The 19,659-nt window shown below is 39.1% G+C and overlaps 1 protein-coding gene across 6 annotated transcripts in view; it reads left to right on the plus strand.

Moving 5' to 3' along the window:
* cadm1a (cell adhesion molecule 1a) overlaps positions 1-19,659 on the plus strand; it is a 322,140-nt gene that overhangs the window by 287,318 nt on the left and 15,163 nt on the right. For 4 of the 6 annotated variants that reach the window (XM_067491839.1, XM_067491842.1, XM_067491840.1 and 1 more), the window contains one exon: positions 5,449-5,481. The exons of the other annotated variants lie outside the window; for them this stretch is intronic. In XM_067491839.1, the coding sequence (XP_067347940.1) occupies positions 5,449-5,481 (33 nt within the window). The remainder of the gene's footprint in view (positions 1-5,448; positions 5,482-19,659) is intronic. 6 annotated transcript variants of the gene reach the window in all.

The following is a 19,659-nucleotide window of genomic DNA, read 5'->3' on the forward strand; positions in this document are numbered from 1 at the left end:
CAGCTTAAGGAGCAAACTAAATCCCTTAGTGGACATTTATGTCACTTTGTCACATGACATGTGTTTGCCAAACGAGCAGCTATTTTGAAATGTTAGAATTCATATTGTGATGGTCATCTCCAAAAATAGTACGTGACTAGAAAGGCCAGCTTGTCCTGTACACAGCGTAACCGGGTTCATAGACTACATTGTTACTGATATGCAGAAAAGAGACACATGTCCCCCGCAGAGGACAAAAGTGGCTATAATACACTCTGCCATTTTATTTTATCCACCCACGGTGAGCTGCACATATCAGAAACCTACTGCCAAATGAATCTATCAGAGCTGGACTTTTTTTAAATCAATTTCCCATTAGAGGGACAGAATAGAGCACTTAAAAAAATCTATTACAACCCCAACACATGTCTCTTAAGTGCTTGGCAGGGTTGTGAAAGTGACATGGGGAAATGATTAAATTGCCATTTTCACTGCTAAATAAATTTTTAAATGGAGACACTGTGCTGACCAGCCTCTGCAATTAGGACATATTTTTGATTTCAAATTTCAATCACTTGTCATTTATTTATTCACATATTTCTTGAACAGCTTTTGGGAACTTTTTTCCTTTCTTTAGTATCTTCTCATCGTTTCTGTGTGCTTGGAAGTTCATATTCCTTTTTTCTGCCATTTCTATATCAACATGGAAGAAAGATTTCCCTCGAAAAGCAACGTTTTGGGCTGCACTCTGTCCTCAGGGGCAGCAGTCTATTAGCTTTTTAGTGGTTAGTCAGGATCAGCAAGGTCTATTGTGAAATAGAAGTCGACCCCCAAAGTACAAATGGATTGCTGTCTTCGTGGGGACGTAAAATTCATCCTCCCACATATTCTCCGTCATCACATTATCTCTCTCTCCACCATCAGCACAGCATGACTAATGACTCCCTAATTCAACACATCACTGGATGAACAATGACACGTAATCCCTGAATGAAGAAAATAGATAATAAATGTGTACCTTGTTGAAATAAAACAATCAGGCAGCAGGCTTGCATTACTTTTAATTGATGAAACATCATAAATGCTGCTGACAAGCAATTCATTCAGCCCATACTACAGACAGGACAACAAAACAGGCAAGGGAAGGGAAGAGAAACAAATATCCATTACATTTGTCAGGGTCTTAAATTACATAAACACCATCTGGTGAAGTGACTTAAGAAATTTAGATGTGCCTCCACTTCACATTGTCCTGACTAACACATGCAGTGTGCCAGATAATGTGATATTGTTCCCACTTTTGTTGAGCTTGGTTTGTTGTCCATTTGAAAATTGGAGCCAGCCAGCTATAACTAATTCGATTAAGGTCAATAGCAACACAATAACTGCTGCCATGTGACGCACAGCCCTAGGAGAGCACCAATGATATTATAGCAGTCAGCATCATGGAAAACATTTGTCTGGAGCACAACATATCTTAATGAGGAAGTATATTGTTTACTAGAGGTATTACTGAGCCGCACAATGGCCAAAAGGACATGTAACTGATATAGTAGGGTAAGGAGGTCATCAGCTACTGTAGTATCTGAAAAGTACCATTAGTAAAGATTTGCAACCAGTGTAGTCAATATTTAAATTTATTTATTTCTCTGCCAAAATAGAAAATCCTGTATAAGACTCTATTCTTATATTAAAACTTTACCATCCAAGAGACACATCTTTAAAGATAAAACAAAAGCACCCATATCAGGCTGCATGCAATAGGCCCCAAGTGCAAACATGAGATAACATGAGGCAAATGAGTACAAAAAGCTTTAATGATGCCTGAAATACACAAAAAAAAACATAACTGCAGAAGCAGCCAGGTAAGTATTTGCTCAGGAAACGGCTTAATAAAGATAAGTGATAAGACTAAAGGCTTAAACTAAAAGTAAAAATAGTATTAGGCTGCTTTAATGAATACAAGCTTTAAAGTAAAAGAATCCTGTTCCATAACTAGGGGCAGATTACCAAGCAGACAAGGAGCAAACAACAGGTGCGCTCCATTTGGCTGTGCCGCCGTGCCTCCTGTTACGTAGCGTATGATAAATTAAACTGAAACCACACCCACCTGGCACAAGCCAACATTGTGCCAGGCGGTTTTTGGAGGCTAAAAAAAAAAAACAAGTTATCACCACTGCAAAGGGGAAAATCTGGGTAAAGTGTCACGAACAAGAAAACAGCTATGAAACATGGCTTTGTACAAGGAAGCAGAAGCTGAAGCAGTTAGAGGGCAAAACAGGGTCCAGACTAACAGGTTAGTCACCCGCTTGCAACAGAGACGTGTGAAGGTGAGGTTTGTGGAAAAGCATGGCATCACGAGCAGGTAAACAGGCATGAAGCAGGTGAGCAACAGTGCTGAGAGCAGTGGAAGACTAGTGTGCTCTGCCAAGGCAATCTGGCAGAGTGTGTGTGTGTCTATGGCTGGCTTAAATACTGGGTACCTAATTACTAACTAGAGCAGGTGAGCGTGGGCGGGTCTGGTGGCAAGAGAGGAGAAGGAACAAAAGAATAGCAGATGGGAGGTGCGGAGTGAGAATGGGGGTGTGTGAGCGTATGTGTGAGGGAGCGGTGGCAGAGAGGGCAAACTGAAGGCTGAACTGTGAAAGGGAAAATCGGGGGCAGGAAATAACCCGGGAAAGGGGAAACACAAGGGCAGAAAATAAATAAAGGGCAGGACTGTGACAAAAGGTCTCATCTCATGATCCAGCCATAAAAACATAGTTTCTGTGGTGTATTTTTATGTCAAATTCACTTTTGTAGTATGGTTACTGACACTTAGTTCCACGTTAGAAATGTGGGGAAAGAAAACTATGGATCAGCTACAACGTAAATGATAATCATCAGTATATTTTACTGTAGTTCTCAGGAAACTCTGAGTTTCCTCCAGGATTTACTGATTTTTAACATTCATCAGCTCTTACAGAAAGAAATCTATTGTTGAAAAGAAAGAAATACTAGTTTCTCTATCAACAGGGCTCTGTAGGGGGTGGCAAAATTCTGGGAAATATGGGAAATCACAAACTAAAGCCGCAGTAGAGAAAGCAGTTCAGAAAAAGTGGAACCAACAAAAAAAGTAATCTAGCAGCCAGCGGGGACACCCAGCAGTCTGTTGGCATTTTCAATACCACAGGGTTCCATCTAATGCATTTCTGCCAATATAATTATGATTGGCATGCAGTTATCTCTGCATGTTGAGCTGGATGTCATGTCACAGTGAGTCAACAAAGGACTCATAGGAAGCATAGTTACTAGTCATGGAGCTGATGTGTCTGAATTATGTCTGTGAATGTCAGCGAGGACACTGCTGATGTCTCTGTTGACCCGAGAAGCTAGAGATGAGGAGGAGGCTGCTCAAAATGGACAGGCAATCACTCAGCTGCAGACATATTGTATGGTCCCACATGGCTGCCACCCACGGCGTAATGATGGTTAGCAGCCCCTGCTGCCTTTCTGTTGACTCAGGCTTGTAGGTACAGAGGCTTCATTTAACATTTTATATTAATGGTCAAAGGAACTTTACTGTCTTCAACTGGTTGTAAGAGACCATCTTTTTCTTCCACTTGTGCACTTAGCCTTTTTTAGTAAGATGGCAGAAGAAATGAATTACAACATCAAATGCATTTGTTGCAGGCAAAGAAATTTTACTAAAAGTAAAATTAAGGTAGGTAACATGGTACAATACTGCTGTGTCTGTGTACTTTTATGTTCTTTCATGTACAGATCTTTCTACACATCTATGCTGCTAACTTGTCGTACAGCTCCTAATTATCCTTGAAGGTATATCTACTGTCAGCTGTCAGAGGTTCACTGTGTGGATCACTATGTGGATTTAAATTCTACATTCAAATAGTTGTTGTGTTATCTTTCTATCCTTTACTCACCTTTATTAAAATTGATCCTCTTAAATGACCTTGCTTTAGAGCAAATAAGCCTTGTTGCTAAGGTTGTCTAACCCTGTTTAAAATGAGCCAGCAGTGTGATACAACGAGGCCTGGCTTAAGACTGTGTTTAACTGGCTTACATAGTAATCTCGCTTTGAGCTACAAGTGCTTAAGTGCAGCAAACTAGATTAAAAACGTGTCACTGTGAGAGAAAAATCAATTCTGTAGATCATAACATGGTTATACTGAGGTGCACTTCAGCCAAGTATCTTAGCAAAGTGTTGGTCTAATGACAGGCCTGCAGCATTATTATGACTCTCAGGTAATTCCAGAACCTTGCAGAGAAATGGATCCTCAGAGGCTTTAGTTAATTCTAAGATTGACATAATGCAGTCTCACCTTGTGAGATCGTTCTCTGAACCCTCAGCCTCTGGCAGAGGAGTTGAAACATGGCATTGGCCTACTGCTCCCAGAACAGTTCAACGTTACTACAGAGCAGCATTATTTATCTTATAGAAACATTTGTTTGCTTACAGGCAGTGCACTCTGCTGAGACAGAAGGTCAAGGAAATCCAAGGCACACTAATGCACATAAAGCCTCTTGAAATGAAATTGCAAACAGTCTGTTTTTGTGTGTTTTCCCTAACCATATTCTAGAGTTGACTGAATGTTGGTTTTGTCATTTTGGTTTCACTCTAGTGCTTTTACAATGTTAAAGGTTGACCATTTGAGGCAGACATGCTTTGGTAAACATGCAGAGCCAAGTATTTTCAGATAGGCTGAAATCTCACTTAAATGGTGTTTCCTTTAACAGCATTTCATTCAAGTTAGCACCACTTCTGTTTGTAGTAGGGATCAAAACACGGGTCAATACACTAATTGTAACATATCTATACTTTTTTCATTCAGTAACATTAAAAATAATATATGTTGTCCAGAAGGAGTTAAAAGTAGGTTTAAGGAATCTTATGGTCATCAAGCTATGACAGTGAATATGTCATCCTTGCCAAGAACATAGTCCTCTGAACATCAAACACTGGATTTTGTTAAAACTTTGGTTGAGTTACTGCCATACAAAACATCCCCTTTGTAAGTAGTTGCTACAGTGTTTTCCAAGTCATACGCTGTTAAATAGCACAGCTGCACAATTATTTCCTCTTGGTAGTTTGTATTTTCTCCGCACCAAAGCTGCCAACAGCACATGATAATAGTTTCATCCATATCTCCTCAAGCAGTAGCCATACTCCCCTCTGAGAGGAATGTCCAGCCTGTGCAGTAAAAAGTATATTTGTGTGTATGTTTGTGTATGTGTAAGCTTATGTTTATCACTGCACTGCCTTTGGTTTCCTTTGATTTCCCTTAAGCCTTATGTCTTTTGTCGTGTTCTGGTCTTCTGAATGCTTGCTTATGGGTGTCATTTGTTTTCTCCTCCTGCCCTGCCCTGCTCCCCCCCTGCCTCCTCCCCCATTTCTCCTATATTTGCATGCCGTTCCTCCTGTTCCACACCTCCCTCCACAACTGCCATGTGCTCTCCTTGTGTGCTCAGACACTGCGCCCAGCACTGAACCTGCAGCTCATGGTTGGTATCTCTTCTTTTCTCTATTAAGGTGTCTTTTTTTAATGTGTACCCTGTCTGTGCAGCATGCCTGCTTTTACTGTTGCACAGTAGACATTACTGCACCAGGCTGCTCAGCCTGGAAATACCAAGCAGTGGAACTGGCATTGATTGATATTGGTATCATAATAACTGAAAATACTGACTTTTGTTCTATTAATACCACAAAGATGTTTATATCGCTTAGCATCAGCAAGAAAAACATAAACACTTTTCTTTTTTCAATACCATTACATTTTCACTAGAACTGCCCTTGAGAAATGGGTGCAGCATCTAACCAATTACAGTGTTTCCCTGAAGGTGCCACAGGAATAAAACCCAGTCTGAGGCCAGGACTGATTATATCCACAGCATGGGATGATTTTGTGTGGAGGCAAAAATAGACGTCATTTACTCGTTTCCATTAATTTGAATGAAGATGATACACATCATTTTCTCATTTTGCTTAATTTGCATTCCTTTTTCATTATTTGGTTGCTGCAGTTTCATAGTTTGTGTGAACAAATTCGTGAACATGTGGTCACATGCTCTCTATTAAGCATGTGGCAGCTTTGCTCCATCAGGAAATTTCAAACTGACTTCACTCTCTTGCCATAATGACCAAATTATGGGTTGTAGAGCAAAAATGAGTCATGGGCCCCATTAACCCCCTATTTGCAGCAATTTAGCTGAACAAAATTGTATATATGTAGGTATATGAATCCCATAAAGTTGCATACAGGTCATCAGAACAAAGACACTGATCTAATTAGCACAGCCCAAGAGACACACAGTGATTTTGGCACTCTGGGGGCCCCTGAGGGAGTATAACCCCACAGCAAATGCCTTCTTGCCCAGTTGGTAATCAAGCCTCGCCTGCCCCAAATAGTTAAATTTGCATGATTTACTTGTTTTGTTTTGTTTACGCTGGATTTGTAAACCTACAGGGCCAGATTGGCTCAGGGGTTGTTGAGCAGTGTGAGGTGTAAACAGCATAACTTTCTTCAAGAAAGCACATTAAAAGCAGCCATCTTATCTTTATGAATTCTAAATTATGATAATTATCATGATTCACACTTGTCAAGGGGATAAGTTTAATTGTAAAAGTGGTGCAGACATTTTGGAGATGGAGAGGTTTTTGCTCTTTCATGCAATTTGAATAATTTCTGCATTATATGGCATGAGTCACTGTGCTTCTCTACTGAAGATTTTACAATTAAATTTGCAATTGAAGTGTGAGAGCTTAAGTGAAGGATAGAGATATCTGTACACGTTCATATTTTAATGTAGAATCAATTTTTAACAATGTCTTGTAGTTCATTATGAACCATGGAGGCTTCTTACGTTGTGAGTTTTCAGATGTGTATGTTATGTGGCTGCAAAATAAGAACTGATACTAAAAAAACACCCTGTGAGAGAAATTTCAAAGTCTCTGTAACACTGTTTCACCATTTTCACAATTTTGACAGACCCAGTATCAAACTTGCTTATACCAGTGCTTCCTCACCTTTTGCTCCCCAGCAAGACATCCTGTCTGTGGCCCCACAAAGAAGTGTGTTAGCTAGATATTAACCATAAAACTTCCTACATCCCAACGTTTGCTTCCTAGAAGGGAGCCCACGGGAACCAGCACAAATGATCAGTCTCAATGACTTAAAAGACATGGAAGACAAAGTGACAAGAACTTGCTAATTAGACTCCTGACCACATTGTATGAAGGTTGATTTGCATTTACTCATCCCTTTGTTCTTTGTGTAAACCCAGCTGTTGAGCTAAATGTATAAAAAGCTGAACAACCTAAACATCTTGGTCAATCTGATTGACCCACTCATGAGCTTAGTTCTGTTCTGCTCTGCATGTTTCTCCATTTCGCTGATTAAATTCACCATTATCATTCACTTGTGAGGTACCTTTTGCATCCTAACTTGCCTTACAGTTTTGGCCTAACCTGATTGACTGATGCTTGCTAGACTTAAACTTGTATAGTTTGTTGCAGAATGTCCAGATCTAAGCTGTCCATTTTATTAGTAATCATATAGGAAATACTGACAAGACTAAGCGGAACACAAGTTTCCCCTCACTGCACTGTTTGTTAGCAAGATATTCACCATGTTATCACAGTGCAGTATCATGGTTACTTTAATTATCCTATTTGGAAACGCTTTATGGTAAGTGCACAGGAATTATTATCATGCATGAACTTTACTTGCATGCACGTTGTCATGACTTCTCCTCATGACTATGGTATGTCATTTACTTGTGTTAAAGAAGGACCAGGTCAATACTTTACCTAAAGGGCAACAAACATGATGTGGTCATAACAAAAGAATGCTTAAATTATGATTAAAACTCATTGAATTCTAGAGAAATTATGTGAACAGCTGTGATTGCTCAGTTGTTTAGTCTGTTACTTGAATTCACCATGTAAAGAAGACGTGAATTAATCAACTGAATTGATAAATGCATTGCAATAAAGGCATGCATCAGAAACTCATAGGTCGAGGACTTTACTATCAAGCGTTACATATTACTTTTATACTACTCTTTTAATTCATTTTAATTGAAAGAAAGAGCCCGACATTAACAACTCAGGTCCAAATGTCATTAAGAAATCTCTGTTACAGATCTCAAGGTGAGTTGTTACTCTGCACCTACATACATGACAAACTATGTGTTCTCATCAGTAGGCAATTGCTCTTACTTTATTGCAAATCAGTTAGCTCTAGTATAACTATAACCCACCCTAAGCCTTAACACCAACTATGTAAGACATCTATCTTTATTATTGCAACATTCTGCTACCATAGTTGAGGATTTTGACATAAGACCTCCTGGACAAACATCCAGTTGTGTGTACAGTAAGAAAACTTATTAAAGTATGTGTGTCCCAACAGCAAAAACACTACCATCTGGTTATATTCCTCCATCCACTGTGAGCTTACATTTTGGTAGTCTGGAGAAAAAGTTTTTCTTGTGCATCATAAAATACTGTTATATATGATTTGTTCAGCTAGCAAGTTGCCAAAGAAGGAGACTCTTTTACTGCACCATAATGGTTTTTCCAGGCAGCTACATTCTACTTTCAGACATGCTCACAGACAGATGCGTTTGAAACGATTCATGGAAAGCTGTGGGGGGGCTCACAGTGCTTATTTTGATAAGTTTTGTTTTGTGTGAATATTTGCTCCCCAAATCTCTACAACAGACGTAGCCAGTGCAACTATTTCCCATTTTTGGGGATAGTGGGTCTTCACAATAAACTGAAATTCTCCTTTATTCAATGTAACTATGGGCAGCTATGGCTCAGAAGGTAGAGGAGGTTCATTCACACTCACTCAAGTGTATATGTATGAAAACTGGTAAAGGCTCATGTTTACACTATATTAAATAACTAAATCATATGAAAATGTAATTAAAAAATGTGTATCATTGTGGGCACAAAATACAAAAAAGAAACAAACTAGCTAAAGGTTGCTTAACAGGCAACTTTGTACTTTTGTATGTTTAATGGATTCAGTTTATGATTGTGGATACACACGTTACCCCATTTTCTGGGAATTACACCTACAGTGCACTGTAGTACTCAGACTCTTACAGTGTGAGGATTGTTCAGATCAATATTAGCACCAGCAGAAAAAAGCTGGCACAGCCTTTGCTCCACACAGTTCAACATTGTCTGGCATTCTGCTGTGTTCTCCCAGCAACCCAGCTTACTGTGTCTTTTTAACCTAATGGTGTTTTCAGTCTGAACAACCAGACCCCCAATTGTACACATTGCCGAGGTTTTCTCATTTCTCAGCACCCTCAATAACTATACTCATCTAAAAAAAAAATTTTTTAAATAAGCTGTGATTATTTGGCAGCAAGTCAAAGTCAATTCAGAGAGAAGACATTTTGTTGATAATTTGACTGTTGACATGTATATAGCTACAGTATGTGTAGATACAGTATGACACATACTGTACGCCGGTTCTAATGTTGATATCAAAGCATCAGCATTGACCAGCTGGCTTCAAATATCCTCTCAAATGTTGTTGCCATGGTGATGCCCCGCTTTTCATGGCTGAAAGAGAGAGGAAGCTGAGATGCTATTGAACTTGAAAGCTCTTTCCGAGATTGTCCATTTGCCTCTTAAATAGGCTAGGTACTGTACAGACAAAGACTCTTGGAGGGCACGGGAGAACAAATTAAATATGGTGCAAAGAAAGGAAGAGACAAGATGAGCTGCCAGTGAACTGGAGAGGTGAAGTTTTGTTCTTATAAATTAAGATTTGGCTCAGATGATGAAATGAAAGAGACCCAGAAATTGTAAAAACTCAGACATAATGACTGACTTTATTATGTATGTGGATAAACACTAAGCCGCTAGCTGTCAGAAATCTGTGGTACTAAGTCATTTTTGCTTGTAAGAAGCATAACGTTTGAGACATCCATGTGAAACAAAAACTATATGAAGCGTTGCATGAGGTAAACACAGTATTTGAGAAGAAACAAAGTTTATATATAAATCCTCCACTTACACACACAAAACATTTTGTCACAATTAACCAAGCAGAAAGGACCCAAATGCAGAGCGGAGGCAGGAAAAACCAAACGGGGATTAACATAGGATGATTTGAGTCCAGGCACAAGTTGAAAACCATGCAGACCGAAACTAGCCCAGAAATAAGCAACGTCCAGAAAACAGGCAAGGAGTTTGAGCTGGGAAACCACGAGGAAACACAGCAAACATGGAAACAAAATGGCTTTAATGCTGTGCCTGGATAGTTCAGCAAATAAACTGTCAATGTCAGACGGGCTGAGAGTAAGTGACTGACCTACAGTACAGTAGATACTGGCGAGAAACATTAAATGAATGATGGGAAGAGGAGGCAGAGGCATTCAAGGTGAGTCCGGCCAGGTGTGAGTGAGTGAGGCAGGCCACTGAGAGCAGCACGACCTGGGGATCAACAACAAACGAGTAAGCAGGAGCCCAAAAAATCAAAAATATAAGAAACTAAACCAGGTGTAAAATCACAATTACAATTATTTATTATTACAATAATACCAGAATTGACAGTCCTCTATTATAGGTTGTATACAGTTTCATTACTAAATAGTAAACGTTTCTAGCAAACTGATTTATTCTTACATGCTTACATGTTTAAATGTGTGCACATCCAGTAGTTGGTGTTCATTCAAAGTTCTACTACTTTGTGACCCGACTCATGTGAGTCCAATAATCACTTCCATGTTAGCTTTACTTTGGTGCAATTTCACACTACGGCCCCCAAAATCAGGTTCTTTTGCCTAATGTAATCGCTCCATCCGAGGCTTTTTTTGTGTACCACACCCTGACCTGATGGAATAGGTTGACTTGTTTTAAAAAGGTTTTGGATTTTTAGCTGCTTAATGCTACTATAGTCACTAGCTCACAATACAGTATGTATACTATCAGTTTATAAGAGCTTTTATACTGAAAACAGCCTGTTGTACAGCAGCCATGGATGCAACATAAAACAGTACATTTTCAGGCTGTAAGACCACAACAAGCTGATAAAACACTGAAAGACTCGGATCGGTACAACTTTTTTAAATTGCAGAACATGTTTTGTTAATGTTTTGGGTATTGTAATCTTCTACCAGCACTAGAATCCAGACTTTGCAGAAAATTGAAAGGATGCGTTGAAAACACCATGTATAAATGTTTCATTACAATGGAAACATCAATAAAATATTATCAAAATCTGAGATAACATTAATGATGGTGAGGGGTCCATTGTTCAAACACATAGTACAGAACAGTATAAAATCAAAACCTTTCAAAGTTAAAACCTCCAGACAAGACAGTAAATGGTTCCACGAGGATTTATTACTACTTTAGTGTTTCTGAGGTGCACCATCATCCATTATTGTCAATTTTGTCCGCTGCATTAGAAGACTATAGCGTCCTGCAACATGGTACTCGATAATCAGGGTTTTGCTTTGTGGAGGATTTTATTCTGATTGTTTGTTTTTCCTCGTCATGTAAAGATGCCAGCAGCTAAAAATGCCTAAAGGCAGTCCACAGCATGTCGGAGCATTTTGGTGGTGATTGTCAAGCAGCGGTTGCTCTTCTCTTCTCACTTAATAAAAGGGCGTGTTGGGGGAGGTGTCAGTTGCTTTAGCTGATGGCTAGCTGCACTGGCTAATTTCCCATCCAGAGAGGTGAGTGTGTCTGGAAAGGACACACCTTCCAACAAGGCTGACAGCAAGCGTGCAAAAGGTATGGGAATAATTGAGCTGTGATCAGGGCTATACTAGTGGAGAGGGCTACAGCAATATAATGACCACTTTGCTCACAGTGGAATTGTGGGAGGTGAGACACAGGACTTTTATCCAAGGATAAGCTATGACATTTGGATGTCATTAAACAGACAAGTCATTCATTAAATGACAAGGGCACAATGTGTCAAATTGCCACTGGGTATTGATGTGCAACAAATGTAGCAATTGTGTTGTCAGACTCTGATTACTGCTGTAGGGAGCAGCCAACTTTGGAAAGTATTTTTAATAAAGTAGTAGTTTATCTCTATTTTGTGTTGTGATGAGTGGGCTTGCAGGGACCTAAGAAAATACTGGGAGAGACATGTTTCTGCAAATTTAGCCAAATTCTAAATGTCATTTCTTTGAGTTGAAGAGAAAGTTGCAGCGAACAGGTGATCTTGCATTGACAGACTATCAAAAGGACAGATGGCACTGCCAACATCGCTGGCCACATGACATATTTGTAGGTTAAAGAGACACAGCAGTGTGTTTGTGACAGCCATAGCATTAGTTTGCGGATTGTGTGCACACAAAATAATTTGTTGGCTTAAAGATGAGTGGACAGTTTTGGCTCTGGTTAAACTCTATGCAGTTAGAATTTATTTCTTTTTTTGTTCCAAGTTCTAAATTTAGCACTATATTAAGTTCCATTAACATGTAATTACTTCTCTGGAATAACAACACACTTGTCTGTCCTCTTGTTTTTGGATGGAAACTTGTGGCCAAAACCCTCAAATAGTTTAAAGCTCGGTAAGCCTTTCTTTTTAGAAATACTATTCCCTATGTGTGTAAAATGCGCATTTTTATCGGAAGCTTTGCGTTTTTGTTATGTTTGTTGTTCTGTTCATATGTGTATTGTTTGATGTTATGTGTGCTGCTTGCTTTAAAACAAATTGCTCCTTGGGGATAAAGTTACCTTGAACCTTGAACCTTAAAGTAGACCTTTGGTAAAATTTCTAACTAGATGAAAAAAACAATATATGCTTTTCCACGTATATTGCGTAGGGGCAGTATTGGGTCTACCTCTCCTAGGACAGCTGAGAAGTCCATGGGATGGCACTGTGAGGTCACTGCAGACATACAATTACTTGGACTTTCCAACTTGTTTTCTGCAATCACTGTATCAGGGTTGTAAGTGAGTGGAAACCAGTTTCTTCCTTTTAGAAAAGAAAAGAAGATTCTTAGCTTTGAAAGTGCTCATTTAAGGTGTGTGTGTGTGTGTGTGTGTGTGTGTGTGTGTGAGAGAGAGAGAGAGAGCGAGTCAGTGTGGGGACCAAGATGTGTTTGTATTTGAGGCTGGCACTCTGTGACTGGAACCCACCTTTGGGGCTCTTTTCAAATGAGGCACATATGCTGCATTAATTAGTTTCACATTCACAACTGTGTATGACAGGTGACAAACAGGGGTCCCCCCCCCCTCTACAACCTCTTTCTCCTCTCATAACTCACCACCTGCTAAAAGTTAAGTGAACCTCTAAGGTTCCAACTGTCTTTTCATATGATGAAATAAACAGGGGGATGTTGAAATAGACAAGGAAGTGCAAGGAAATGTAGATATTTTTTTTTTCACCTGTGACAAGTGGCATAGCTTTTAAGTTAATTCTTTTGGAGTGGTACTTTGGGGTTGGGTAGGTTACGTTTTTTGGTACTTGATCTATGGCAAACCTCATACAATTGATGCAGTTACATGCCGTATGTACTTTTGGACCAATCCCACAACCAATGGAAAATACCATGCACTATGTTGATCGGTCCAGCACTGGCCATAAAGACAGGATGCAGCATGCAGGCAGCCAGCTGGTAATCATGGCCATAGGTGATGCTTCTCTAAAGCAAAAAAACCTCCTAAAGTTCATATCCATAGAACTGATAGATACAAGCTCAAAAGATAAAAACATCTGGTAACACTGGCTGGATAACCGATTGAGTAATGCATCCACAATCGTGAGCTGTGCTGTGATGCGCACATACACACACAAAAAATCTTTGTGTTGATTAGTGTTTACGTAGCTTGACACAATGTAACCTCATTAGTTTTCACATTTTTTGAATATTTAAAGTTATTAAAAATACATATACTGTTTACTTCTTGGTTCTGACCATGTTAACTCCATGGGCTCACACATACAACTTTCCTGCTTGAATAAAAATGAGTTTTATCCAAACATTTCACATTCTGTTCTAGATTTCACTGTCATTCAATACATCCCTTTCAGAATGCAGACTTTGTTGTGTGTTTGTTTACTAGTGCATTTAGTGTCAGCATGTTTGTATTTTGTAATTGTCTGGCTCATATCTCTTCCTGTGACTCATAAACATGATTTGCTACCTCACATAACTACACTTAATTCTGCCCAAATGCTAATCATTTCTGGTTAAAAATCTTGGCAGGCCACCAATAGGAATGTTTACCTGATGTTATTATGGCTCATTCTATAAAGCCATACCCTTGTCCAGATGGTTACATTGGGTAATAATGTAAAAATTCCACAAATTCAAAAAGTAGTTATTTTTTCTCTATAATGACCAAATAGATGTAGATTTAAGCCTGTATTTCTCAAATCAAATCTTTTCTCTTTGAAAACATTATGCAAAATTATTGTTCTGTACTATGTTCTTAGGCATTAGTGTTTCAAATATACGTGAATTACCATACTAGACGATGTTAGAAATGACCAATTTCACATTGATCCAGTCTGTCAATCTTTGCCATCTGTTTTCTAGCTGTACCTGCTGAAATGATAACATCTGCACCATCAGAGCAGCTTCTCTCCAACCTCCTGTTATATTAACTCCCATAAGACATTTTAAACCTCTCAATACAACAATTTAACATAATATCTACAGTTTTTTTTAGAATTGTGATGCTTCTATAAACTTGTTCTGCAAACTTGAGTAACTGTAAGCGAGCTACTTAGAGCAGAATGTGTCCATGTGTGTATATAAGTTCACCTTGCATCTTATTGTGTTTAAGTCCTTTAAGGAGGAGGTCGGGGTGGATGGGTGGGAAATGAGAGACACTCATTCTGTCCTAATTCAAACAGTTAGTCAGCGTTACTGTCAGTCAGTATCAGCGCATATTTTAACCCAGACAATCTTTCTCCTTACCCTTATATCTAGTTTCCAGCCTAAACCCAACATTATCTGGGATTCTTTCTCTATGCCCAATTTAATTTCAATCCCTCCAATATGTGGTTGGATATGTTGGTTGGATTCACCAATTACAATGCCAGCAGAATAGATGTTGGTTTAGTTTAAATCTTAAGACCAGAGTGATCAGATGTCATTCTCCAGATGACACCAGATACAGATTACATGTTAATACCAGTTGGAAATGAGGTGCATTGGGTAGAGTACAGTGCTGTTTTCTGAGATAGCCTATCTTTTAGTAAAATTAATTTAGAATAGGGTTGAAGCTTTAAGCAGACATAGAAAAAAGACAGGCTGATTAGCTTTAGAGATGGGATTATTTCTCAGCTTTTAGTTGTAATTTGGATGACACTGAAATGTGGTGCAAAATAGGATCCTAAGGCAGGTGACCCGCATGTTCCTTCCATTTGAATGCTCTTATTATAATTTGCATTTAGGCTTAGTGTTGCCATGACAGCAACTAAGGCTTTGCAACTTTCCTCTGAGACAGTTGTACTGTTTCTATTACCTTTGTTGGACCAGCTTTGGGATGGAGGATAATAGAACAGGAAATGAGAAGCTAAATTCAGATAAGAGTTTGTGGAAAAGCACGTTTATTGATGTTTATGCAGGATAAGAGGTTGATACTAAAATGCCTTTAAAGCTTTGATCACTCGAATAAGGCACAACTAGGGATTTCTAGCAGTTAGGATATTCATCTTAAAATCACACCTCCATTTTGTGTAGATGATTTAAACCTGGTTCTGGAAATCACCTGTGACCCCTGGCATCACTCACTTTTAGCAGCACTTTGTTTAAAATATTTGTGCAATTAAGATGGTAAGAATTTCCTTTGCCATGAGGCTTGGATTAGAGGCACGGGCACCGCTAAAGCCCTGCTAAAAGATGTTATTATCACTGCAGGTTTTTGTAAGCATTGCTGCATCTAACAGAGATCGTGCTTTCAAAATGCTCATCAAAGACAGCCAAAGTAGCATGACAAAGCAGGGGCAAGCATACAACATTCAGGTGGGACTTTGCAAAATAGTCGAATTTACTTTCTTTTAAGTGTTTTGATTTACTTTGGTGAAATGAAAATGAATTCTTTAATCACCCTGTGTTGGTTTGGAACACACAAATTACAACTACTGTCTACAGTAATCTACAGTGTGCAACAATTTTTAAAATACATTCTTAATAGTAATATGCTGTAGCACTTCTCTTAATGTGGAGAGGTTCGGTGGGAGCCCCTGGTGACACTCCGGTCACTAAACATGGTGGCGAAACGTTACAAGTGAAGTAAAGCAGGGTACGGAGAGGGAGGTCTGAGCAGTGCAGAGAGATCTCACTCCCTGTCTCATCTTCACACTGTAGCTTTAAGCGGCAGTGATTAAGCAAATAACTTTCCATTCTATAGTTCTTGTGAGAATTCCTAACACTGTTTGCATCTATAGTATATTTGTTATCTTCAGTATATATGAGAGTTTTTATGATCTGTTTATTACTGAGCAGTGAGTACAGACACCTTTATCCTTGAGTGTCCCCACCAGCATGAGTTATTATAACTTTGGTGATCCCACCCCAATCAGGGCCATCATCAAGTTAAATCTCAAGTTGGTCGGTCTGTGATATCGTATCTGCTTAGCATCATAAACAGCGTTTGGCTCAAAATATGACTTGTGTAAGTAAAAGCTCACAGATCAACCATTATGGCTGAAGGCTTAATTTAGCTGGTGCCGTCTTCAGAATTATACAAAGTAAAAGGGGCTATTAAGAGGTTAATTAAGGAGTTTACATTCCTACAGTAAATCTACACTAGAGGTGACAGTACATTCATATGTGTCTTTTTGGCACATTACAAGCTATTTTGTCATTTCAGATGGATGACTTCTTTAAGACAAGACTTGGGGAACATAAAGTAGAACCCTGCAGTGAAACCTAAAGAAAAAGACAGACACAGCAAATAATCCCAACTTTCTTTAAAACTACAGTAAGAAGTAAGTCAGGCAAGTTAGTGCTGCCGTGGGACTCAAAAGCAAACCGCTTTGTGCCTGCCTCTCTCTCTTCCATTACACTCCAGCCAGCACTTGACTTAAAACCTTTTGGTATCTCTGGCTGTTCAGTGTGTCTGGATCACAGAAGCCTTTGACAGTACCTCTCCAGTTTCAAATATATTTTGCAGCATATTTTCACAAAAAGTGTTGTGAATAGTGAATAAAGTAACTTGTTGTAGCTAAATGTTGTTGAAATATGGAAATAAAGTAGGGCCAGTGAAGTAAGTCGCAGTATGAAAGGCTTGGTGTAAACAGCTCATCTCTGAGTACGACCTCGACCAGGGAATATACTGCAGTCTGTTTACTGCATGTATGTAAATGTAACCATTGTCTCAAGCTTCTTTTCCAGGATTAGCCCCTCAATTCCTTGGCACAATTCCTTCAGCCAGGGCTGTGTCTGCTGTGTACACAGATCTACACAAAGCCCCTGATGTCATTTCACTGATACTATTCTGTTTCACAACACCAGGATACACACAGTCTCTACTGTTGTTATGATCAATAAGCCAAGAGCAGGGAGACACAGGACTTGACTTAGGGAGACTTTTATCGGTGTCCTTGACAAGAGGTTTTGCTTTGGAGTACTTGAAACAGTTTTACTTTATTTTCTGCTTGATGATCAGTAATGTCATGGCTTTCCTTTAAAATGAACATGTGTCTATTAATTGACATTATGTCTGTTATATTTTTATAAAACAAGGGAATCCTCAGATGTAATAAATTCAGGGAAGTTTTATCCACAGTCGTAGAAATGTCCGAGGCTGGAAGCAGCTCGGTGACAGTGGGGGCTGGAGCAGGGGGGTAATAATCACGCATGAGAAAAAAAAGGGCAGCCTGGTGAATGGAGAGGAGCTCCACTGGGCTTTTTTTTTTTCCAAACACTGTCCCCATTAGCAGGACTGATGTGCATCTCTGCAACAAGCTGCAAACTCATTTGGCCTTGGGAGCCATACAGAGTCCTCAATGTGTTAGGATAAGTCACTCCTGAGACCACTAAAAGTCATTATTAGAAGGTGTTTATCGAGCTAGCCGTGGCCTAGATACAGCTTAATATCCTGAGAACAGTTATAGCCCATAATTATATTACATTTTGGATGAAGACTGGCTGTGATTGGATAAATGATGAATAGCTCCATCAGGGGAAAAAAAAGTGCTGTGTTTCTTTGGAGATAGTCCACCTTAGGCATATTTTTGCAAGGAAATGGAGCATTTGCTTTTGTTATCAAGGCTGCACTGTATTGTAGCATTTGGCACCACAAATGGAATTTATTACATGAACAAAGATTTGTATTACATAAAGTATACCACAAAAATTGATCTACGCACCTACAGCAGGTGTAAATTAGACAATATACAATCTCATTTTCAACTTTAACTTAGTTTCTTTTGCAGCTGGGTTAGAGTGTTCCGTGATAAACGCAGCCACAGAAATGTGTGCCAGTAAGCCTGTTTAAACAGGATACTTGTGTGTTATTTTCAGACAAGGCCTCCGTATAACTAATTAATTGCAGCTGTCATTCTGCTGGAAAAGCATTAAAGAATGAAAAGAGATATGAAATGAAATTATATCAAATCAAATTTCACTACTTTGTCTAATTTAATGACATCAAAGTGTTGTTAGAGTTTGGCTTTAAATTGTGTTTCCTGGTAAATGCATTACAAGATATCATTGTGGTTATATGACACTGCAGCAAAGACACCTTAGCAGCAGCCTATACTGTAATATTCGGCTTATGGTTTGTCTTTTTCCAACTAAATGTGCTTTTTATTTAAGTCATCAGTGGTACATCTGTCAAAGTCAGTGTGCTAATATGAAAGATATGATACCGTTACATAGGGTAGGGGACAAAGCTTGTTCAGTACTAATGTACAAAAAGGGTTTCACTGACGGTCCTGGTAATACTGTGTGCGCTCCGTAGCATGATTGTTTCAGTACAGGTTCTCTGTGCAGGTTCTTACAAACAGCGGTACTTTGGACGATCTTTAGTGGATCACATGCTGAGCCTTTTGCAGAACATTATTTCACACCAGTAGAGCACAGAGTAGAGAGAGAAGAGTTAGTCAAGGTGCAGCAGCCAGGATGTGCACATTAGGAGAGTGGAAAATTACTACATAATTCAAACTACATATGTGATAAAAGTGTTAAAAGTGGCACAATTTGACGCACCAAAGTACATAAACTTGCCATGACACATCTAAACTGGTGTGGGCTTTCAGTAGATAGAAATCAATAGATGCTGATGTTTTTAAGTCTTGTCATACACCACCAGCATGTGTTGCCTTTTAAATGTCTCCACAATTCACAGTGGAGCTATACATATTTCTCAGTACTGGCTTGGCTTTTATGGTCTCTGCTTTTAGCTGCAGTGTATTCTCAAATGATCATCAGAGGGATGTGTACAGCGATCCCCTCCCAGTCAAACAGTGGCATTTGGTACGGTTTACATGCTGTGCGTTTTCCTCCAGTATTGTCCTTTACCACAAAGACGTGTACATCAGTGTGAACAAGAGTTAGAATGCGTTTGTCTTGATGTATTTTTGTTTTAGAATGAAAAGTGTAGAAAACTCAACGATAAATTTAGAACTCCACTTTCAAGTGTGTATAGTGCAGCAGCGCACCAAAGGGAAAATAAAATTCAGACCGTATCTTCTAATTGTGAGATACTAAATCATAAATATAAGATTTGAATCTCGT

This window comes from Channa argus, chromosome 22 (assembly GCF_033026475.1).
Source record: "Channa argus isolate prfri chromosome 22, Channa argus male v1.0, whole genome shotgun sequence".
In the NCBI taxonomy this organism is placed as follows: domain Eukaryota; kingdom Metazoa; phylum Chordata; class Actinopteri; order Anabantiformes; family Channidae; genus Channa; species Channa argus.